Raw genomic sequence first — 24,971 nt, forward strand, 5'->3', positions numbered from 1 at the left:
TAGTTTAAAATGATAAACATGGTATTATAAAATTCGGGTACATGTGAAATTTAACTTGGATTAGATGACAATATAACTTGGATTTGGAGATGAAAAAGATAACGTTACCGCTAAAGATAAATTGTTTCATTCGGCATTTGTTGTTGGACCGGATAGCAATGAGGGAGGCACTTTCGGTTTTCAGATATAAATTTTGGATTTTTTTTTGTGGCAGAGTAGAAGAGACCTCTGAACATTTAACGTTAAATTATGAGTGCACAGAGTTGATTTGGACTGTGGTGATGCAATGGATCAAGGTACCAGTCATGCTGGATCTATCCTCTATAAACCGGATGCTAGAAAGTGCAACAATACAGAGGCTGGGAAAAAGAAAAGGTGAGGCGGCACAAGCGGTGTTGGCAGCTACTTTTTGGATGTTATGAAAGGCTCAAAACGACATCATTTTTAACAACAAACCTCTTACATTAAGCAAATTGGTGGGAGATATCAAGTCATCTTCATTTTTTTTTTGATTGCTCATCGAGATAGCAAACCTCGTAACTTCAAAATTCAAATTTACGGCTTTAAATCTATTATAAGAATTAGCTGTCAAGATACTTTTAACAGCTAATATAACATTATGTTCATAACTCGTATCAGCAAACAATGTTTTCCTACAGCCATCATACACACAGCACATTACAAGGAACACGATTGACAAACCGTTTTAGTCATACGGATTACTGAAGTTCTTCAAAAGGTCGGGAATGTCATAACCGAGCATATCATCCACTGTTTGGATCAATTTCGGCTTCAGTTTCTCAAATTTGTCCAGGTTGTAACCGCTCAATCTCTCCCTGAAGCTTTCAACAAATGGAAAGTCTCCCGCTGGCAAGTGGTGCTCCCTTTGGACCTGTTTGTAAAAGCCATTAAACACACAAGCATATATATACGGGTGTGTTTATTTCGCAACCAGTGTCCTATGGCAAACTACATAAACATATTTACATAAAGTTTCCATGAAAAAAGCAGTCCTAATTAGAAAATTAGATAAAATAAAAGCCATTAAACACTCTTTCTTTGATTTTATCTGCTTTCCTAATTTTTCTTTTTTAAAAGTATAACAATGGGCATGTAATGTATATACATGCATTATATTAATACCATGTTTTCTTAAAATAAATCTCAAAACATATTGAAATCCACATGCATTCTAGTCAATTTACATAACAAAAGGTACAAGGGTTAAAGCGGTTTGCAATTCTCAACACGAGATTGGTTCTAAAAAAACATTTGTATGTATAAAGATAGAGACGAACCTTTGCAAAAACGTCTTGCAGGTTATCGATGAGCTTCTGTTGAGCTTTAGCCTTACCCATCATAGCCGGCATCTCTTTCTTCAGATGGCTGATGATGTAAGCATGAATCTTGGCTGCTCTTGCTCGTTTCACAAATTCATTGATCTGTAAATAAGATTGAATTATAAACAAACAATATATAATTGCATATCATTAGAACCCCTTGTGCTTAGAGAAGGTACTTTCAGCCGTTATGGGTCGATTTGCTTTTTTAATCTTTAACGTGTCAAATGGATCGATAGTAATTTATAATTTTAATACTTTTAGACTAAGGGGGAATAACCAATACCTTTTTAGAATTTAAGTATGAGCTTGCAAACTAGTATTGATTTGTGTATCCCCACATTTTAATATTGGGGCCCATCTTCATGAAGAAAGAAGAGATGGGACCTTCAAAATGAAAATAAGAAAAATGCAATAAAAATAAAACTCACTCTGCGGTCACAAGCCTTCTTAGGTATGTCCTTTAAGTCACTAAGAAGATCTTCCTGTTCTTTCTCAAACAGCTCTGTCCCAATTGGCCCAGCAGTGACCGAATTTATGGGTTTGTCATTAAAAGAACTGTCGATATAAAATAAATATGCCATAAGTTTCAAACTACGCAATCATGTTGTATTCCAAAAATCTAAAATTGGACATATAAAATATTAAGTGAAAAGAAATTTTATTGTTAAGTCTGCTGAACGTTTGTGGTACAAAACATGAAAATGAAACATATATGGCAAATTCTTTATATACAAATAAAAGATGTGTTACACATTACATGTGATTTTATATACACTATAATGCTAAGTTTAAACTTCAACACCCTATGTTTTACCCTATGTGATAATCAGTGCCCGGTTGAATTTTGTAGATCGATGTGTGTAAATGAAAAGCAAACCAGATAATATCATGACAAGTAGCCCTGCTTGCGGTGTGCACATATGATGTATATATGTGTGAACCCTCGGGTGGGCAAAAGTGAAATTGCACTAATTTTGACGTTATTTTACTAATATCGTGAAAATAACGTTAAAAGTGACGGACGGTTAATCAGGCATCATGTAGTGGCGTTGATAGCCGAAAGACAAGGGTACATGCACCGATCAGCCGGTCCCGATGATTGAGTGCTATGTGCCTTATGTCCAAGGCTTGATGCAAAACTACTATCGAGCCGGGGGTCTCACCGGAAGCAGCCTCTCTATCTTTATGGGGTAGAGGTAAGACTGTCTACATCTTACCCTCCTCAGACCCTACCATAGCTTTGCTATTGGTGGGATATACTGAGTACGATGATGATGATGATGATGATGATGATGATGATGATGATGATGACAAGATTGCAATGAATATTTAAGATACTATGACACTTATCAAATTGAAGAATTGTGAATCAATGTTGACATTATTAGACGAACATACCCGATGTAAACACGCATAACCTCGGGAGTGTTTAAGACTTTACCAAGTGACCACATTAGGGCTCCATACACCCTCATCAGCTACAACATAAAAACAAAACAAAAAAAACCCCAATTATAATCAGCAAAACATCAGGCCAATTTAAGGAAAGTGTTATAGTTAATATCAAAAATCATTTCATACTTGTTGGGTGTCAACTTGATCAGCCTTGTTCAAGACCACACGTATCTTGTCATCGTTTCCTCTTAGGGAAGCTATAACACGTTTAAATTCATCACTAATGTCAAGTTTATGAGGATCAAAGAGAAGCAAGATCATGTCACACTTGGCAGCAAACCAGGATGTGACACCTGTGAAGTCATAGCTTCTTTGCGTTCTTTGTTTTTCTCCTGATAATACTCCAGGGGTGTCCACAAATGTAATATGCTCGAGCAGCTTTCATTAAAAAAAACAGAATATGGTTTAGCATGAAGAAATAATGACTATATCAAACACAAATAAGTTTTTGCAAGATAACTAACAGGATGTGGCATTTGAGAGCACTCGAATTTTGACAAAAATGCTGTTCCAAAGTTAGTTAGACTGCTATAAGGCATGTCTGCTTGAACAGCAACAGTATTTCCTGGAATACTTCTTTCATCAGGTCCATTCTGTAGAAAACAATATATAAAAATTGTAGTTTTAGTCTCTACTGTTGTGATGCAAAAAACTGGCCATAAGTTTGTCTGCCATCAAAGGATTGTTGTACAGATGACAAGAATAACAAATTATAAAGAAAAAAGTTGAATAAACAATACTTCTGATAATTGAGATTTAAAACGAAGTAATCATTGTGCAATAACTGAAGTTTGAGATTTGCATTTACCAATCAAAAATATTTTCAACCAAAAAAAGGTCTCAACTGTTTAGCTTTAGTAAAAGCCATAGATCACAACATTACTTTTTATTAATTGAGTATTATCATGAGAATTTTGGTTGAAGATGGGACGTACTAAAACATGGTCGAGTCTTTTTTTGTTTTTCAAACCTAATGTGCAGTTAAATTTTGTTTTTTCTCGAAGAGAAGCTTACTACTTATTGCTTTCTTTCATATTACATTTGATGTGTATCATATCCCATAGCATTTATTATAAGATACTCAAAAAACAAAATATCTACAATCCAACACATCCACAGATGAATACAAGCAATGTAATCATACCAAGAAAGTAAAAGGGACATTCAAGGCATACCATAACAACAACAAATCTATCTGTGGTAGGCTCAGGTCCAATATGAGCTCCTGTTATAAACATAGATAATAATTAAACATGTGATTATAGTGAGGCAGAAAGAATGGAATGAGTGAAGATTAGAAACTTGCCTGGATAACTACTTCTAAGCAAATGTTTAATGAACGTTGTTTTTCCTGTTGAGTATTGACCTAAAAGCATCACCATTGGTTTGGCATCAAAATCACTGTTTGTCTAGAAACATAACAAGATTCATTAGCATGGAAACAAACCATAGGTGGTCATAATTCAAATGAGGAAACTGTATACGAAACACAAAGATTAAAACAACTTACCAATAAGGGGGAAACAAATCATTAAACTGATATGTGACTTCTAAAGGTTTCAGCTTCTGAATGTACAGCTTCTTCAGGCCATCAATGATTGATGTAACAGCAGTTAAGGGAACCTAAGCAAGCATAACCGGTATGGAATGAGGACATAAAGTTTAAAAAACAACCGTAACATGGCTATTATCCGCTAATGCTAATTAGTTTTTAAGAAATAGAAATTAAAATAAAACATGATAATAATCAATAATAGTAATGGCTAATTTTAGAAGCAGCTACAAAATATATTAAGTGTATGATAATGTGAAGATAGCTTGTATCATTAACGGTAGGGGTGGCAAAACAAACCCAAATGGGTTGTTTTGGGTCAGTATGGATAATTTTTAAAATTGGAATGGGTTAGGATGGATCAAAAGAATTTTCCAAGGAGGTCAAGATGGGTTGGGGAAATGCTAGTCACTTTTATTTATGGGTTATAATGGGTTTTTATGGGTTAGAATGGACTTAAACAAGCTCCATCAATTTTTATTTTAACCAAAACCCACGCAACCAAATAGAAACCGAGAAATCAAAACCAAAATCATTGAAACCGAAAAAATACCGAAACCGGCCGAAATGAAAAAAAGGAAAACCGAACCGAAAAAAACCGAAAAAATCGAACCTGAACCAGTACAAAACCAGTTTTTTTAATGAACGAGGATGACGGGGGAAACATTTTAGTTATTTTACATTTTGCGTTTTTTATTTATATTTTGAGTTATTAATTTTTTGATAATTTTTTTGAATATTTTTTTGAGGGGTTTTTGAAACCCTTTGTATTTTAACCTTCACTTGGGTCAAGAAGATGGGTTAACTTTACCCATCTTGACCCATACCCATCCTAACCCTCTATTTTAATAATCCATCCTGACCCATACCCATTCTAACCCACCACCCGAATCCAACCCAACCCACTCACATTGCCACCTCTAATTAACGGCTAATGATATATCTCAAGTATTGAAATATGTAAGGCTAGCTCTATTTTGCATGATACATGTTATATTAGAAGACTCTGTTGCATCCAGGACCAGGATAAGATGCCCTTTAAAAAAGCATCATATATGTTTTCTATGTGTTGAAGACAGGTATTTCTTTTATAAGCATGTGTTAATCTGATTTCCACATTTTTAAACCTTATTCTACATAGTGAGAAAAATAAAATTAAATAGGACATAACACATACCTTCTTTGCAGATTTTGCTGAAGTAAACCAACTAGATGATGCTGAGGGTGGTGACAGCTGTGAATTACCTAAATCAATGTTGAACATGAAGATCAAAAAGTAGAGACAAATTTTAATAATAACTATAGCAGTAAAAATCATTACCATTTGATTCAGATTCACTTTTTGGACGCCTTTTCCTCTACATATATTGATAAGCAAGTTAGAATTCCAATGAAAATATTTAGTTTCTAGGCTCATAGTGACCCTACTGCTCTATTTTATTAAATGAGAGAAAGGCATACATACCGCTAGTAAGACATCCAGACCGTTCATCACCGGTGGTTTCAGATTTTCAAAATCAACTGCTTTGTAAAATTCAGCATTAAGAAAACCAACCAAATGTGAATATTACACATTAAAATTGTATTGTAATGAGAAAAAAAATGTGACTGCACTGCCTACCTTCAGAATTTAAGAGGTCATTACTTATTACATGTCCTGCTTGTGCCATAGAAATCAGCTGCAATTACCAAACACACCAAAGGTCATGTGTATAGAAATGATAGGTGTAATAAAAAAAGATAATGCCAAAAGCAACAAATTACCTGCATTGCAGTAATAAACTCTTTAATGCCAAGAAAGCCTTGTCGTTTAGAGTCCGCAATTGCCCACACCTTATGTATTCGAAGGAAGAGGTGGAAAAGATAAATAAGTAAGGATTCAAAAGTAGAAAAACAATTGGCCAACTATGAGAAAGTAGTAGCATACGCTTAAAAGAAGAAAAGAATGTCATAAAACAGTGAAATACTTTGCAAATTCTAAATTTTGAGATAGTCAATCCACCTTTTATAACTAATATTTTTATCATGTAGTTACAGACTTACAGTTAGAAATTAGAATAGCTTTAGAATTTTAGGTAGGCCATTACTGCTTTGTCAAGTCTATCAAAGATCCTTGATTTCAACTTTCAATAAATTGTAAATTTATCTATAGTGCTCGTGATTCATCTACCACTTAAATAGGTTGTCAAATTAACGAATCCCCATGGACACAACACCGGAGAACATACCAAGAACCATTATGGATCACTTGTGACATGTTCTTATGTGAATTCTAAATATACTGAATCACATTCCAATGGTGTTGGTTGTTAAAAGGTTGCACAATCTACGACTCTGTACTACTTTCTTACTGGCATTGCTTCTGATGTTAGGTAAATTAGATGGGTGTTTATCCTTCTAATATTGAACACATGAACAGCTGCTATTCGTTACATATAAAAAAAGCAACTTAAGCCTTCAATAAAAAAATCACATGTTGCGAAAAAGATAACAAGGTCTTCCCAAGTTCCCATAGGTGAACATTTTTCTATTATGTTCAAAGAAGATGTCAGTGTGACGCTAATTATTTGCTACAATATGGTGTCATCTAATTTCACTTCGTTAAAAGGTTAATCCTATCTGGTATCAAGGATTTAGGCATAAGCCCTTAGTGTCATAATAGAAAGTGCAGGGTTAGCAGAGAAATAACATTCATCAAGAGGATCCAAAGGTAATCCTATCGACAAAAACCCAAACTTGCCTGCAGTTGTTTTAACACAAATAAACGAGTGTGCACTTGTTAAATAGCAGCTAACTTTAGTAGAAAAACGAGTCAATAACCGAAAACACAAAAGCCTATGCAATGTTTCACGGCAGCACACACAACTTAACAGTTAACACTAATCAATCACATACAAATCACAAGCACTACACAAGCTAGAATCATCAACAAATAACAGTTCCTTTCAACACAAAAAACAAAATTAGGGCACAATCACACACCTGCTTGAGATCCTGGCGAGATAAATTAGACATGACGAAGAAATTAGTAGCATCAGCACCAGTAAGACGCCCATCACCATCTGAAGAAACACTAATCGACCCCGGGCAGATTACGGGTAATCTGGGGGTTAAATAGATGTTTCCCACGAGGGGTTAGATCCGGCAAATATGGTTCTTCTGATAACCTGCAAAACAGACACCGTGAGCTCGTCACTGAGAAGGGGGGGGGGTACCTCCTTGTGACCACCCTCCGGCGTGAGAATCAGACTAGATTGCTCTTGAATATAAGTGTATATTAAGAGAATGACTAGAGCAGATATCAGGTATATGATATAAGATAAGATAAGATAAGATGATATACCATTCCAAGGTGTTGGAGTATTTATAGCCGAAGGTAGGTTTCCAAGAAGGTACAGCCGGCTGAATAGTGTTCCTGTTCTGCCAACTGTGGGCTACGCACATGCCATGCTGGTAGTTGGTGGGTAGGCAGCGGCTGATAGTGACCAGGCCGGCTGTGTACTATTCATGTTCCACCAACTGCAGGCTATGCACGTCCTCCGACAGGTTGGTGAGTAGGCAGCGGCTAATAGTGATACAGTACAAGAGCGTGCTGCTCGTCATACTGTTGTCAGTGAGCTGTCGTATCCTTGGTCAGATCTTTTGTCCATACCTCGTCAGGTACAGTACAAAAGATCCTCCAGTATCGTACGGACTGGCTCATTTGGGCGGGAGTTCTCCCGGCTTTGTGCGGGAGAGTTCCCGGCTTTGCTCATTCCTTCTTCAGGTGACATTACTGAATTATTATGAGAGCTAAGTGCCTTGTGCGTGTAGCTTTGCTGCGCAGGTAGCCTTCCCTGATGGCTTGTATCCGCAGCTGCGGGAACAGGCAGAGTACTTCACCATTGGGAGGCTTTTCCTGCGGGAACAGCTTGCGTACTGCGCGTAAGGACGTCAAGTCTCTGAGCATGGTGGGTCCTGCGGATCCAGTTGGTCTCTGCGCAGACGTCCCTTTTAAGTTAAGTCTTGCGAGTTCAACCGCGCAGACGTCCGTTAAGGAGTCTTGCGGGTTCAACTGCGCAGACGTCCCTTTTCAAGGTGAGTTTTGCGGGTCCAACTGGGCTCTGCTGGGACCTACCTCTTCAAGTCCCCCCAGTCCAATGTTCTTCTCATGAATTGTTAATAAGTGAGGTGAACTTTTGGACTTAAACAAGGGGTTTTGAAAAGGTTTTAGTTTTAAGGTTTTCCATGGGGATTCTTCCCGCGGAAGTCCTAATGTCACGTGCAGAAATTCCCGACTTTTCTGCTTGATCTTTGAGTGTGATGCGGGTAGGTCTGTAACCTCCTCGCAAGTCAGGAGCGTTGAGTTCCACTTGTGTAGATTCTCCATGAGGTTTTGGTAGTTTTGAACATAGTGATCAATTATGTTTAAACAACCAATTCCATCTTGGAGGTTCAAACAATCTAGTTCTCAACATTCCCGCTATGCGGGGATGTTATTCACGTTTCCGCAAGCACTGCCCAGAAGATCCTTCTTGGTTTCAATTCCCTGCGGAGTGCTAGGTATGTGAAGGGTTTCGCCTTGACACTGTACCCGCACTCGTCTTATAGTTACTTCCAAGGTATTCCTGGCTTCAATTCCCTGCGGGTGCTAAGTATGTGAAGGGTTTTGCCTTGACACTGTACTCGCACCCGTCTTATGGTTACTTGGTTGCCGAGGTATTCTTGGCTTCAATTCCCTGCAGGTGCTAAGTATGTGAAGGGTTTTGCCTTAACACTGTACTCGCACCTGTCTTAAGTTTCTTGGTTGCCAATGTAAGGGGTATTTTCCCGCTTACTTTTGAATCTTTTTGAAATTCGAAGAGTTGGTGAAAGGATAAGAACAGTCCAAACTGTTGAAACGTCGTCCGACGGTTTCTTCTGACAGTGTCAGGATGTGCAGGAAGTTATGGCGACGTGACAGTATATGGTCATTCCAGGCGCTTTTTCAGGCGCGTGGGCGCGATTTTTCGGGCGCGTGGCCGCGAAATTAATGGCACGCGTCCTTTCAACAGCTGTTGCCAGCTTGCTCTTTGCCACGTGTCATAGTTTCATTGCACCTGCGATTTCTCTCTCTTCCGCATTAAATTCATCGCATTAATTGCGATGAGTATATAAAGGGGGAGAGGGTCCTTTGTAATCCACACTCACTTCTATCTTCTCCTTCTAAACGATTTCGGGCGAATATTCTTTGAAATCGTTGCCTTTCTTCCTTCCAGAATGTCTTCTTTTGCCGAGGAGTCTGACGTGTTCGTCGAGAATCCGTCGTCCACTTCCGATAAGGATGACAAGAGCACTGCTGGCGAGTGCCAGTGCGCTCTTCCTGCCGAGCTTTTTCAGTACATCGTCCGGAAGTTCATGCTCGAGCCGTTCGAGCCTGAGTTTCCGGAACCACACCAGACGGTGTACGATGCCCCCAAGGGCAAAATAGGGGTGTATGCTGCATTCTTCGTTTATGGGAATCTCAGGTTCCCATTGACGAAGTTTGTATACCGTGTCTTGGAGAGGCACGGTGTGCATCTGACGGAGGTACACCTGATGGCGATCGCCAAGATCCGCCACTTTGAGTGGGTGTGCCTCATTCTGGGCGTGGAGCCCCACGTAGATCGGTTGATGACCTTCTACTCCTGGAGGTGTATCCAGGGGTGGTACACCTTGGTCAATCGGATCAAGGGGTTGAAGATCTGCGCTACCGAGCGCAGTCTTCGGGCGTGGAAGCGGGAATTTTTCTATATTTCCGCTCGCGTCGTCCCCCTTGCGATGACCTTTAAGAATGGGAGAGCACTCCCCGCCCTTCACGCCCTTAACCACCAGGAGGCGGAGTGGTTCGCCAAGATCTCCCGGATCCAGACTCCGGTGTACCGCTTTGCGGAGTCTGGGATGGTGATGCTTGGGATGAGCCGGGTGTGGAAGGAGGCGTCACAGGTTCCCATCGTCCTTGAATACGGTTTGAACTCTGTCCCTTATGGTATGCTCTGTCTTCTTTGTTGATATAGGTTTTTCTTCTAACTGTTTATTTTTTTATTTCAGAGGGGAATGACTTGCAGTCGCTCCTGCAGCCGCGGGAGGCTGATGGTCCCGCTCGGATGGGTACTCGTGCTCTCGATGAGAACGAGTTGCCCATCTTGGAGCAAACGAGGGATCGGTTTGTGGAGGTCTACCCGCTAGGCCACCCTATTCTGAGCGCCACGCGGCCAGGTAAGGAGTTATTCAACCCTCGACCTCTCAATGCTGAAACCTCTGCTGGAATTCCTCTAATCTTGTCATCTTCTGATGAGGAATCCGCAGATGGTCCTCCGTTGGTGCGGAAAAAGAAGGCTGCGGCTGCCGGCGGGAAGGGGAAGGCGAAGGTTACCTCTACTGCCGATCCGGTGAATCGGTCTGATTCAGAGACCGAAAGCGAGGAGGTGGCGGGGAACCCTGGTGGTGATAAGACCACTGCTCCGGAGGCTGAGACTGTCATCTCCGAGCCCCCCAGGACGACGGTGAGCGGCGTGAAGAGGCCGGCTCCATCGGGTTCGTCCCCGCCTGTTCGCACCTTTAGGCTCAAGAAAACCCGTAAGTACAAACTTCCTTTACTTTTAACTTCATATCTTTTCGCCATTATACTTATTATATATCGTCTTCGTGCAGGCGTGGATGCTACCGCATTCCAGGGTAGAGCGGGGAGGAGCACCTCCGGACCCATGACGGTAGGCTTGGTCAACCTACCTGAGGCGATGACCCAGGCGACTGCGCCTGCTTCAGTTGGTTCAGTTGCTCACCCAGTTGAGCCAACTGTTCCAACTGTGATAACCTCTCCGCCGGCTGTCAGTGCCATATTTACTGAATCTTTCACTGAGCCGGCGGTGACTATTTCTGCGGGCACCTCCGCAGCGGCGACCACGGTTGTGAGTTCACCTCCGTTGGTTTCTACCACGGCGGCCTCCACTATGCCTCCTCCGTCGTCGGCAACTACGGCCGATCCGTCAGGTATGCTTGGGGCTTCTCGCCAACCTCTGCCTCCTTCCCATCTGCCTGACCTCTTGGATGGATTTCCCTTGGGTTCAGGTGATGGGTTTGGCGGCTATCGGCCTGTTGTCGACCCTACAGGTGCGTAGGGTTCTTTTGGCCTTTTTTTTATATCATCTTTTCCTAACTGCTTTTTGTTTTTTGCAGTGTCGGATTTCAATGAAGTGTATGTTCCACGATGGAACATCCGCCGAGGAACAACCCTTTGCACGCCTGTGGAGTGCGTGGAGTGGGCTCGTCACGCAGCTCCCAGTGGTGCGTTGGGGGAAGCAATGGCTAGCTACCAGGAGGGTAGGCTAACCAATAAGCTTCGGATTCTCCTGGCCCGAATGCAGCCGCGCGTCGAGCTGCTTTTTCGTAAAAACGACAAGTTAAAAGCAACTCGTATTCAAGAAGTAGCTCAGGCGCGGGCTGTCCGGGAGGAGAACAAGAGGCTTACCGCAGTGGCTGCGGAAAATGAGAAGGCCTTCAAGGCCCTCGAGGTTGAAGTTCAGGCCCGGCTCGAGGCCCGTTCCAAGGCTGCCCAAACTGTTAACGAACAGCTTCGGCTGGCTAAGGAAACTGCACGGAACGCAACTGAGAGGGCCACCAAGGCTGAAGCTGTTGCTGAGCCTCTACGCATTGAGAACGAGGAGCTTAAAGCCAAGCTAGAGAGGCTCCAGCAGGCTCATGATGCCTTGGCTATGGAAGACGCCAAGAAGCTCCAAGAGATCTTGGACCAGAGGGGCGTGCTAGACCATACTGAGCGGAAGCTAAAGGGCGTTGAAGAGGCTGCTGCTAAGGAAGTGTTGCTCGCCAACCTTAACAAAAGTGAAGCCGAACGCGCTCGTAACGAAGCTCAAGCCGCCCTCCAGGAGGCTCTGGTTGCCAAGGAATGGCTTCTTCGAGAAGCGTTGTCTCAGGTATGTTTAATTTCATAATATCTTTACGCTTTTCTTTGTACATAGAAAAGGTTTTGATACTTGTATTTTTTCTTGTAGGTTGTGCATCGAGTCTTCACGGACACATCATACGACGATGCCATGAGCGCAGCCCTCAACGCTTCTCATGAGGATGGGAAAAGGCCGGCTTCCTGCTTGGTCTAGGGTTCGTTGAGAAAGGCATCCCGCCTTCCAACTTCCCTTTATTTGATGTGGATACTGAAGCTTTATATGACCAAGCAGTGAACCAGTATGTCGCCTTCCCGCATCCGGTGGTGGAGAAGGTGAACGAAGTTGCTGCTGCTGATGATGGGCTAGCCATTTTAAAGACCTTCCTTGAACCGCCACAGCCAACTGATGGTGCGGGTACAAGTGGGTTTGGGGGGAGTGGTCCTGAAGCTTGAACCTTAAGATCCCTTCCCACTGTTAGGCTAGATTTACATTGTATAGATTTTTATTCTTGTAGGCGGGTAGTTACCCGGTCATTCTTGTAATACTTGAATTATTATGAAATATAAATCTTTTTTCACTGGATGACTTGCTCATGCATTCTTTAGTTTAAATTAGCAACTTTCCAAGTGTTTAGAATATGTTAACCTTTGAACGTGGTAGATAATAGGTTGAAGTTTTGCTTCCTCCTTCGTGATTGTGCGGGTAAGACCGTCACTTGCACTTAGTAGGATGGCTAAACTTTACCTATATCTGACCTGCGTGGAGGTTTTCCTCATCTTTTCGTTAGAAATTTTCTAAGGGTTTAGAATAAGTTAACCTTTGAACGTGGTAGATAATAGGTTGAAGTTTTGCTTCCTCCTTCGTGATTGTGCGGGTAAAACCGTCACTTGCACTTGGTAGGATGGCTAAACTTCACCTATATCTGACATGCGTGGAGGTTTTCCTCATCCTTCCGTTAGGAATTTTCTAAGTATTTTGAATAGGTTAACCGTTCGACGCGTGGTTGTCAATAGGTTAGTGTTCAGTTTCCTCTATCATGATTGTGCGGGTAGGACCGTCACTTTCATTTAGTGGGATCAAACTTTACCTATGACTGACCTGCGTGAAGGTCTGCCGTTTTTTGTGTTTATGCGGGTTTTGCCGCCTTCCACAAGCAACGACTTCCCCACTTATGTATGCGGTGAAGACCGGCATATCAGTGTGGAAAGTTTATAAGTATAAATGTAAGATTATCAGCATCAATGTTTTAAGGAGAATCATTTCCATTAGAAGTGGCTCTGGGCCTTTTCTTTACAAGTTTGGAATTGATCTACATGCAAACTGTGTAATTGAGCTCCCTTCCATGTTGTTTGGATGGGAGTGCCATCGAGCCGATATGCACTTAGTTCGGGATCTCGTTGTTTACGCAGTATGTAGTCTCCAACATTGAAGCTGCAATTTTATTCGTGTTTTCCCCAACTGGGGTTCTACACGCATCAGCCTGCTCAGCGTTCGTTACGCCACGAGGTGCGCGAGCGTCCCATCTCTGACAAATGCTTCGACGATGTCCTTCACGTCTGTGCATTCTTCAGTGTTGTGGCCTTTTGTCCTGTGAAAGTCACAGTATTTGCTCCAATCAGCATTGTGACGATGTCGGATTATTGGAGCCTTTGGCCATGGGAGCTCCTCAGTGGCGAATATCTCGGTGACGCTTTTGGTGAGTGGCGTCCATCTGGAGTTCTGGTTCGACTGTACGTTATCCCTTCCGCCTAACCGATGTTGCAAGCCGGATGAGGTGTCAAAGTTTACCCTTGACTGCCAAATGCCTAGCTTCCGCCTTTTGTTTAGTCGGGCGGTAAGGACGTTGTCTTCTCTTGTTTTCTGGGTGTAGAGGTTTGTGCTCTGGGGGAGATCTCTACCCAGTTGCTTCTCCATTTCCGCAAAGCGTTTTGCTACTGTCATGATGGCATCCCATGTGGATGGCATGCCATCTTTACCCGTTAAGGTGCGGATGAGCTCTGGGTCATTCGCGCCCTGGATGAAAGCAGCGCGAACAAGATCTTCGCTAATATTACCCAGACTTAGCTTCTTTGAGTTGAAGCGAGTGATGAAGTCTGGCAAAGATTCATCTTCCTCTCGAATGCAATTGAGGATTGTCCATTGCTCTTCGGTATACTTTGTTGGCTGAAGTGTTGGCTAAACTTCTGCTGGAAGTCTGCCCAATCGTAAATGTGGTGGACCGGTAGACGATCGAACCACGCTCTAGCTGCCCCAACAAGCGTCATTTGGAACATGTAACACCACGTAGGTTCCGTCCAACTACTGACGGTTGCCCCCGCAATGAACCTGTTCAAATGATCGTCTGGATCAGATATACCATCGTAAGTGCCGATGTTGGACATCTGTTTGGCACTTTTCGGGGCGATTGCTTCCGCAATGTCCCTTGCAAATTTGGACGTTCCCGCCTTTGCAGCAGTTGGTGTAAATGTTTTGGAGAAGTCACGTGGGTTTCCACCCGCGTTTTTTGGTTTGAAGGTTTCTCCAAAATGCCTTCTCGGTTGGGAGTCTGTTTCCTTACGCTTTCCTTTCGCCCTATGACGAGGGTTTGCGTCACTATCGGATTCCTCCGAATCATCGTCCGAGTACTCTACGAATTCATCAGCCTGTTGGAGTGAACGTAAGCGTTCATCCAACTCAGCTTGGAATTCTTTTTGACGTGCTTCCGCCCACGCTTTAACTTCATCGAGTGTTTGGCGGGGGAGCCTCGTTCGCTGTCTCTCTAACTGGGTATCGGTGAATCCCAGTGAGCGATTATTTACTGCACTTGCCCCAACTCGGGTAACTGGGGTAGTGTTCGTAAAATTTACTGCACTTGCCCCGGCTTGGGTAACCGGGGTAGTGTTCGTAAAAACTGTGTAGTCGCCGGTATTCCCCCCAGTAGCTGGGGTTGTGGTTACCGGGGTTTCTTTAACCATCTTTCCAGAAGTTTGAAAAAAAACTGAAAAAAGAATAAGTTCTAGCTTTTATGCACGGATGACGCCAATGAAGAAACACTAATCGACCCCGGGCAGATTACGGGTAATCTGGGGGTTAAATAGATGTTTCCCACGAGGGGTTAGATCCGGCAAAGATGGTTCTTCTGATAACCTGCAAAACAGACACCGTGAGCTCGTCACTGAGAAGGGGGGGTACCTCCTTGTGACCACCCTCCGGCGTGAGAATCAGACTAGATTGCTCTTGAATATAAGTGTATATTAAGAGAATGACTAGAGCAGATATCAGGTATATGATATAAGATAAGATGGGATAAGATGATATACCATTCCAAGGTGTTGGAGTATTTATAGCCGAAGGTAGGTTTCCAAGAAGGTACAGCCGGCTGAATAGTGTTCCTGTTCTGCCAACTGTGGGCTACGCACATGCCATGCTGGTAGTTGGTGCGTAGGCAGCGGCTGATAGTGACCAGGCCGGCTGTGTACTATTCCTGTTCCACCAACTGCAGGCTATGCACGTCCTCCGACAGGTTGGTGAGTAGGCAGCGGCTAATAGTGATACAGTACAAGAGCGTGCTGCTCGTCATACTGTTGTCAGTGAGCTGTCGTATCCTTGGTCAGATCTTTTGTCCATACATCGTCAGGTACAGTACAAAAGATCCTCCAGTATCGTACGGACTGGCTCATTTGGGCGGGAGTTCTCCCGGCTTTGTGCGGGAGAGTTCCCGGCTTTGCTCATTCCTTCTTCAGGTGACATTACTGAATTATTATGAGAGCTAAGTGCCTTGTGCGTGTAGCTTTGCTGCGCAGGTAGCCTTCCCTGATGGCTTGTATCCGCAGCTGCGGGAACAGGCAGAGTACTTCACCATTGGGAGGCTTTTCCTGCGGGAACAGCTTGCGTACTGCGCGTAAGGACGTCACGTCTCTGAGCATGGTGGGTCCTGCGGATCCAGTTGGTCTCTGCGCAGACGTCCCTTTTAAGTTAAGTCTTGCGGGTTCAACCGCGCAGACGTCCGTTAAGGAGTCTTGCGGGTTCAACTGCGCAGACGTCCTTTTTCAAGGTGAGTCTTGCGGGTCCAACTGGGCTCTGCTGGGACCTAGTAGCATCAGCACCAGTAAGACGCCCATCACCATCTGTAATAAAACTATAAAAACCAAATCAACACAAAAGCTAAGTAACAGGATGAAGAACGAATTAACGAGACCTGAATCGGCTACAGTAAACCACTCGTTGTAGATCTTCAGGTGGTCTACAGAGCACCGACTAATCGCTGCTGAATCAATCTCCATTGAACTTGAATCGATGATAGCATGCAGATTAGTGGATTACTGATTTAAATATGTATAAACACAAATCCCTAATAATATCCTAGATCTCGCCGACGGTGAGAGAGGTTTTGTTTAAAACTTGAGTGTTAAGAAGATATTTTACTTTATTATTGTTTTGCTTTGGTGGTGGTGTGAGCGCCAAACCTTTGGCTTTGAGTGATATCAATGGTGTGTTTGGGATGTGTGTTTGGGATTCCTTTTTTCAGTTCTAGAATGACTTTATGTGAAAATGAATTATATACTTATGACATTTTGGGAAGAAGTTTGGGTGCAAGTGTTTGGATTAGCTTATGTTAATAAGTTATTTTTTAAGGAGTGTTTGGGAATATTATACCCTTTAAGTTAATAAGTTAGAGAATCATAACTTTTCAAAACTCTCTTAGTTTGCCTTGGCCATAAGTAAAAAACCATAAGTCCTTATGGTTTGTCAAACACCTTTTACACATTATTAACTTTTCAAAAAGTTTTTAAGTTATAAGTTGATGGAAATAAGGAATCCGAACACCCCCTAACTTAACTTCAATGGGATCCTTATTACTTAGTTTAAGCTATGTTTATGTTGATTGTTGAATATAATATTGTCATTACGTACGGTTAATGATTTTGGATTTTGAACTAAAATTTAGGTCGGTATCGTATATGCGTATGGTTTGTTTTCCACTTTCCGATTTACCTTGGTAATAATATTTACATTTTACCTGATTAAAATCAAAACCAAATTTACTTATTTATAATATTTTCTATCAAATATAATATTTTTAAATAATTATTATACAATTCTCCTTTTATAAATAATATTATAGTGTTCCAAGTTCTAATGCGTTGGTGTACTTTGGGACACCAATTTAAGATTCAAGCTTGGTGGAAGAAATAAAAATCTTGGGCTTTTTTTTTAATCAAGAATAAGAGAAAAGGCGAACTTTTTTGAAAGTTTTTGTGTAGCTTTTGTTTGTAATATCTTTAGTTCATTGGATTGTTTGATAGTATGTTAGTTTCCTTTTTTTTCCTTTTGTCTTGGTGTTGTCTTTTTGAACAATTTGGTGTATGTATTAATGAAAAAAATGAAAAGTATTTTTGTTGGACGTTCAAAATAATACATATAAGTTTATAACTATATAAATGTTGGTTTATTAAAATGAATATGTCTTGATATCATGATTTTTATTGGCTAAATATTATATACTATCAAACTTTGTTAAAATGTGTGAGATTATCTTTGGTTATAAAATGGAATGAGAATCAACAAACTTAGTAGCTTTGACAAAATTATAATTTTAGGAAAATCTATGGTGACCTTATTTCTAGACTCATTGGCAATGTATATATCAAGAGGGTGGTGATAAGATTTGTTTCATGTCAATATCAGATTATGGTATATGAGTGTTTTTTACTGGTTAGTTTGTTATTGGTGATCCCTAGTTTGTTACGACAGATTAGTCTTTTTAACTCTTTTTTATCCCGATATACCTAATTATTTCTCATCATGACGCTTGATCCGGACCATTGCACATTACATTCCGGTCTTGAACTGTTTGATTTGGACTCATGTTATACATATCCCCTTAATTTAGGGACATTCTTTGACATTAAACTTGAGGTTTAATTATATCTCATGATACTTTGTAAAGTATTCATACAAACCAAAATTTAGTACAAAAGTAATCAAACTACTTCAATGGCATATTCAATCACATACGACACAATATGTTTCTTTGAAGCACTAACGTGTCAAATAGTCAATGTCATTCAATCTCTTCATGACATTGAAGTTAAAGTATGAACTCACTTGGATCATTTGAACTTTGAGGTTTCTACCTCTTGATTCGTGTGCGAGTGTCAACTTTCTAAGGGCATCTACAACAACAAACATCAGATTCCAAATTTTTCTAAAAAAACTTTCACTTTTTTCCACAACACCAAATCTCCACAAACTGTTACATCATTACCTACTCCTACAATAAGATTTATGTTTAATCAAATAACTTTTATAACAAATTTAATTTTAATATTTATTTACACACTTAAATATAATTAGAATATAGTTTTTAAAAACAGATAGAAATCTGAAATAAAAAATAAAAAGCATATGGACTAAAATTATAACATAAACTAGTGAGTTATCTTAAAATCCAGCCCAAAACTCAAACAATAAGTTGGTGTTATAAACTTATAAGTTATAACCCTAGCACCTCATATTGTTGCAATCATTCTTCTTCAACCACACACTGTTAATATATCGAAGGAACTATTGTGTTTCTGCACTAGTACACAAAAACACACCGTGACAAAAATTATGGCATCAACTCATTTTCCAATGAAAATCTATTACAAGTAATTGTTTGTTTCTATTGTTTTTCTTTTCTTTTCTTAATTTAAAATAGGCGTCAGAGGGGACCCACCTTCATCCCGGACTAGTTCGGCACCGGACTTTACTCCCACAACGGATGTTAGTCCATGGAGTTAAAGTGCGTCACTGACACGTCAGATCGGACCTTGGGTTTTGAGCCCGTTGCTGATGCTCTAAGAAGTCAAACAATCCCTATTATGTATCTTGTGGGCTGTGACAAGTGCATAGTTTATTAACTACTTGTTCAATTTTTATTGATTTAGCATCTAAACACACTTCAAATATGTTTTACTTAAATGATGAGATTTAACTGATCGTTTTATTTAAGTGATGGGATTTAATTGATCTCACTTGTAAGAAGCTCGATCTTTATAACTAAAATCGTTAAAATCACTTCTAACTGCAGTCCTAACCCTCCCTCTCAACACAAGGATTAAAGACTCCAAACACAACGGATGGTTAACCTAGCAGTCTAGCACCTAATGATTAAAGATATAAATTTCAACTTGGTGATGATTCTAAAGTGCTATCACCACTATCGTACCATACTACTATGTGGCTTTATGTTTGGATGACCATATTTATACACAGTGTTTGGTTTGTCCATGAAAGGCCCCTCAAGTCTAGTTATTGACTTTTGAGTCAACAAGGTGAATAATTATACTTTTAACCCTATGAATCAAATTGTTCGACTATTAAGTCTAAATTGACATGCAAATAGTTCGACTATTAAGTCTAAATTGACATGCAAATAGATACCAACACATCACCCAAGATTATTTGTCTGTATAATTCAATATCATATACATTTATTTTTCTCATTATGCTACTTAACTATTTTGTTCTTAGCTTTTTACAGTTAACATGTCACTATTACAAAACATAAGAATCAAAACAGCGATCCTTTATATAGTATAGAGTAACGATTCACCATAAAAAATTTCAGGACAATCTACTAGAAATTCAAAAATCTTAAATTCAATACTCGTACATAAAGAAATGCCCTCTTGAAAAAATAAAAATAAAACAATCATGCCAGCACAAGGCTTGGTTGACCCTATGCTACGTCATAGTCGATGGCCATTTGTGTAAAAACAAAAGTCAAGGGTTACAATTCATTCCTTTGGTCAGGTTTTGTTTATCTGGCTAATCTGTTTTAATAAAATAGGTTGGGTTTTGGTTGACATGTTTTAACTCGTCAACCTAAGTTGATAGTGTTCAAATTGTTCAAAGATTAAACACATCGACCCATTAGAAAATCTGAAGTAAATATCACCTAATCTTTAGGAGGTTGTTTTGACAATCAAATATATGAGTTGTAATCAGGTTCATCAATTTCAACCCGCCAACCTGACGATAAAACCCCTATGCGGATACCACATAACTATTCAACTTTTTTCATCAATAATGCCATTATATATTAAAGCTGCTTAACACGATAACAACTTGAATTTGCGAAACATGTGTTCATTTTCAGGCATATGCCACTCGATTGGAATCTACCTAATCATTATGTATAAATAGTTTAATCTATGAACAAACAACACGAAGCAGAGAAAAGAATGAACCAGCAATCAACATACACGACAAATAATAATCAACAGACCTGTGTATTAACTAACCCCGTCGTCGTTGCTACTCCTTTTAGACTTCTTTTCAACCCTCTTGATGCGCTTTTACATACATTGTTCACCTTGTTCTTCATGGTACATGCAGCCGTTGATGTTAACTGATCCATGAGTAACCAAACGTTTGCATTCTATTTCCAACAGCTATGCTAACGAACTCGGTCTTAAAGTTGTTTTATCAAGAGATACCAATTGTTTTTCCAAGCAACCACAAGACCAATGACAACTCTATTGTCACTATGGTGTGTAGAGAAGTTCTATCCAACATAAACCCGAACACCGTTATCCCAGCTCTATTATTCTCAAAATACGTCACTACAAAAAATTTCAAAACAAAGTCATTATCATTTATTTTAAGCTACTTTTTATTTATTTATTTTTTTACCATTGAACTTGTTGCTTTTTAGCTAAAGAATAACTTGTTAAGAAACTTACCTAAGGCTTGTCTTTTCTGAAAAGAGATTGTGCTATAAGCATAAGCGGGTATGAGTCTAGTATTGTCCAACTCATCTTCTTCACTGCCAACATCATCATAGTCAGAAGACGATGCTTCACATGGAAACACTGGGACGTCAACAACAGCAGCAACAGGTGGAGTCTCAGTATCAGCTTCAGGTGACTCAAAGACATCAATTGTTGCACATACATGCCACTTGGCGGCCAGACATGTCACGCCTTGTGCCTTGTGTGTAATCCTGGTTGCACTCCTCAGCAGTATCATTAGGCCCGCCAGCAGGCTTACAGAAACCAACTACAATACAAAAAAAACAGAATAACCATGTTGTAAGGTAGTCTAGACTGGTTTATATATGCCTGCGTCTAATTGAGCAACATTCTGTCTTTACTGTGTAAAAACGGTTATCTTTGAGAGTAACGGTTAATTATTACAATAGTATAATGTTTTCAATACAATGCGACATTCATCACATAACACTACATTACTGCGATAAAGGAACAAACATAAATTGTTTATAAATGGTTCGTGTATGTTAAAAATGTTACTTCTTAGTTCTTACCTACAAATGCCTATATTATGTACATAATATATATAATTAAGTTAATTTGTTCATATGCTTTTTTAACTTTTAATGTTTATCTACACATATATATACGTTATGTGTAAGTGATAAAATCTTTACATGATTAAATATGTGTAGGTTCTATAAATAAAGTGAATTTTTTTTGTACTTTTTCGTTAATTTAAGGAGAGATGAATAAACATTTTATTTCAACCATTTTCTTATATTTTAAAGTTTTAACGAATGAAAAAAGAAATGGATGATTTATTTTTTTTTTCCTTCTCGCAAAAAACTGTGTTCTGTTTATTCCCATGTTGGACAGAAAAGTGTTTCGGGTCAACCCATTGACCCATTACCCAACCTGCACACTTTGCTACATCTACACTTTTAACTAAAAAATCAAAGCTACAGAAACACTTACTGCAAGTTCACCGGATTTGAATATACTGAGGTCTGCAGTATGGCGGGTGGTATTAAGAAGTGATGCGAACTGACTGACTGTGACAATGATGAGTGAAAACAGTATGAAAACGCGATAACGATGACTTATAATTTTCAGATGTCTTCTGATCCTGAGATGTTCCTTCAATACAGACTCAACATCAGAGTCTACTTGAAAAACTAGAGCAAAATCTTGTAACCGGAGGATTTGGAGGTAACAAATGAGGCGAAAAAGCACGCATACAAGGAAAAACACCACAGTTCGGTAGAGCCATGAGCCAAGCTCCAGGATGCATGCTACTGAGTCACTCACTACAACATTTCCCAAAAAAGGAATGGTTGTGGCACCTGAAGTGTACCACCAGATCTTGTATGCACTCTCAGCTGTAAAACACGGGATCACGAAGATGGACAGGATTTTAAGTGATCTCTGCAATTATATATTCATAAAATCAGGAGCAAAATAAGAATGAAGCAGAGGAAATGAAACTTAACAATCTTTTGGTTTTTGAAAAGTGCGTGTAGCTCCGATGCGTTTTGGTCCAAAAAGTGGATCACGCATGCGAGCCGTATAGGCTTGCTAAAAACTTAAATCGAGCCAAGCTTAAACGAGCTTGAACCTGGGCTCAAGCCTAAATATAAGCTTGTTTAATAAACAAGCCTGAGCCCGAGATTCAGTTATTGACAAGCTTGCCCGCGAGCCTAAATGAGCCTATTTAAAAATAAAAAATTTAATTAAAATATTAAATATATATCTATATAATAATATTAATAGATATAATATTTTGATAAAAAAACGCCGACTTTGTTGTGTTTTTTAGGCCATCGCACTCCCCAAATTGGAGAGCCCCGTTGCCCCACTCTAGCCAGACTATGTTGTCTTTACCGTGCCCCATGCCGGCTTCAAAGTTCCCCGGGAAACCATACCGCCAGCTGCTACTGATGGTCGTCGTGTCGCCACAAGAGCAAAACTCTCTAGCGTAACACACGGTGGGACGAAAACCCGGGTGAGCTTGTGATTTGAACTGACAACCTCCCAAGGGCTACCTCAAATAAATATCTAAACAATATATAGTTTCATCATCATCATCATCGTACTCAGTATATCCCACCAATAGCAATGCTATGGTAGGGTCTGAGGAGGGTAAGATGTAGACAGCCTTACCTCTATCCCATAGGGATAGAGAGGCTGCTTCCGGTGAGACCCCCGGCTCGATAGTAGTTTTGCATCAAGCCTTGGACATAAGGCACATAGCACTCAATCATCGGGACACCGGCTGATTGGTGCATGTGCCCTTGTCTTTCGGCTATCAACGCCACCACATGATGCCTGATTAACCTTTCGCCACTTTTAACGTTATTTTCACGAGATTAGTAAAATAACGTCAAAATTAGTGCAATTTTACTTTTGCCCACCCGAGGGTTCACACATATATACATTATATGCGCGCACCGCAAGCAGGGCGTACAAGCCAGTTATCCCTGTGGTAACTTTTCTGACACCTCTAGCTTCAAATTCCGAAGGTCTAAAGCCAGTTATCCCTGTGGTAACTTTTCTGACATATATAGTTTGTTATGTATAAAAATTATCATCAGAATATAAATATATAATTAATTATAAATGTATAAATTTAAATACTAAATAATAAAAGGGTCAAGCCCAATCCAAACTCAAGCTTGAAAAAACTATTCACGAGTCGAGCTCAGCGTTTGGAGATCAAGCTTAAATGAGGCGAGTTCAAGCTCTCTCGTAGCACAGAAGGTGTTCATTATCAAAATTTTATAAAAAAAATATTTATATAAGATATTCTAATCATCTCTGGTCACAATTGCTCCATAGAAGATGTAATTTCTGGTCAGATTTGTTCAATCAAATTTAGAAAACTCATATTCATTACAAACTAAGGACTAATTTGTTTTAAAAAAACCAATAAAAAAACTAGTTAATTACATAATCAGATCAAAATTTACACAACTCATAAAAAAAAAAAGTCAAAAACCACAATCAAGAACAAAAGATATAAGTTCTAAAACAGAGTACTTACATTAAGCTGTGCAGTATAGCCCATCCTCACAGTCTCACTCTCATCACACAGCTTATCAAAGAACAAAAACCTCCGAAGCCCATACACCCTCACAAACTGCGAAAGCGTAGCAATCCCACTTAACGACAACTGAACAAGCGTATCGTAAGGCCTCGCGTGCCGGTTATCACAGTCACTACACGCAAGGTAGAAATGAGAGAACCCGGGTATGATGAAGGTGAATACAACAAACATGAACCATGAGAGAGTTGCAGTCCAACCGTTGGACTGGTCAACGCAGCCATGACCGGAAACTGTGGAGCTCGTCGTATGCGTGTGAAGTGGACCGAGCGTATGCTCGTTTTTTGGAGAGTAGAGATGCAGATACTCTTCCGTCTTCTACGGCCATCGGGTGTGATCGGTTTGACTGTGATTCATGATTTGATGTTGCCTCGATTTTTATAAGTTTTGTATGGGTGAAAGTTTAAGACGTGTCCCTCAGGTTATATATGTAACTAGAATATACACACCGGTTGATATTAGATAACTAAGAATGTGTATATAAACAACCATAAGATATCATAAAATTTACAATCAAAAAGATATCATATATCTCTATATTGGAGATATAGAGAATAACATTGTTTACATAAACAGTTACTAATTTCACAAACCTAATTTTATAACAAAAGTCATGAAAATATTATATATTAACAGTCTTATACCAACATGATCTTCAAAATTCCCGTCCTCAAACAAAATCATCCGGCCTTAAAGTCTGAAAAAAACAAACAAACAATGGAACTCAATTAACAATTAAACAAAAATGTTAACGTATATCATAATGACTTTATGTGAAGACGGGTTGAAAATAGATAAATAACAAAATCAATATAGACAAATTTACCAACCATTAACTTCTTAAAAATTTCACCAAAAAAAACAAATTACCTTCACAAC

At 39.9% G+C, this 24,971-nt stretch overlaps 1 protein-coding gene and 1 pseudogene across 2 annotated transcripts; both read right to left on the reverse strand.

Annotated features, from left to right (window-relative positions):
* Nucleotides 1-315: 315 nt before the first annotated feature.
* Nucleotides 316-16,639, reverse strand: LOC143621543 (EH domain-containing protein 1-like; annotated as a pseudogene). Its single transcript, XR_013151541.1, has 16 exons — nt 16,429-16,639; nt 7,333-7,412; nt 6,115-6,183; nt 5,972-6,029; nt 5,816-5,871; nt 5,672-5,708; nt 5,528-5,595; nt 4,290-4,421; nt 4,105-4,207; nt 3,974-4,023; nt 3,263-3,391; nt 2,925-3,176; nt 2,742-2,821; nt 1,772-1,898; nt 1,299-1,442; nt 316-892 (listed from the first exon to the last, which is right to left on the reverse strand). The product of XR_013151541.1 is annotated as an EH domain-containing protein 1-like (transcript).
* A 4,049-nt stretch (nt 16,640-20,688) lies between these two features.
* Nucleotides 20,689-24,305, reverse strand: LOC143621492 (uncharacterized). The gene is made up of 4 exons (XM_077092903.1): nt 24,033-24,305; nt 21,968-22,417; nt 20,963-21,278; nt 20,689-20,842 (listed from the first exon to the last, which is right to left on the reverse strand). The coding sequence occupies exons 1-4, from the start codon at nt 24,264-24,266 to the stop codon at nt 20,706-20,708; spliced, it is 1,137 nt and encodes a 378-aa protein (XP_076949018.1). The 5' UTR covers nt 24,267-24,305; the 3' UTR covers nt 20,689-20,705.
* Between the last annotated feature and the right edge of the window lie 666 nt (nt 24,306-24,971).

Source organism: Bidens hawaiensis, unplaced genomic scaffold, assembly GCF_021521415.1.
Source record: "Bidens hawaiensis isolate Kalapana, Puna unplaced genomic scaffold, B.hawaiensis_p1.1 tig00002866_1, whole genome shotgun sequence".
NCBI classification, from domain to species: Eukaryota; Viridiplantae; Streptophyta; class Magnoliopsida; order Asterales; family Asteraceae; genus Bidens; species Bidens hawaiensis.

Bases quoted from the DNA above. Each gene is read 5' to 3' on its own strand.
- LOC143621492 (XM_077092903.1), bottom strand. From the start codon at position 24,266: ATGTTTGTTGTATTCACCTTCATCATACCCGGGTTCTCTCATTTCTAC. The intron at 22,418-24,032 runs GTAAGTACTCTG...ATATAATTGCAG, and splicing joins GCTATACTGCACAGCTTAAT to AGATCACTTAAAATCCTGTC. The intron at 20,843-20,962 runs GTAAGTTTCTTA...AATTTTTTGTAG, and splicing joins TCAGAAAAGACAAGCCTTAG to TGACGTATTTTGAGAATAAT.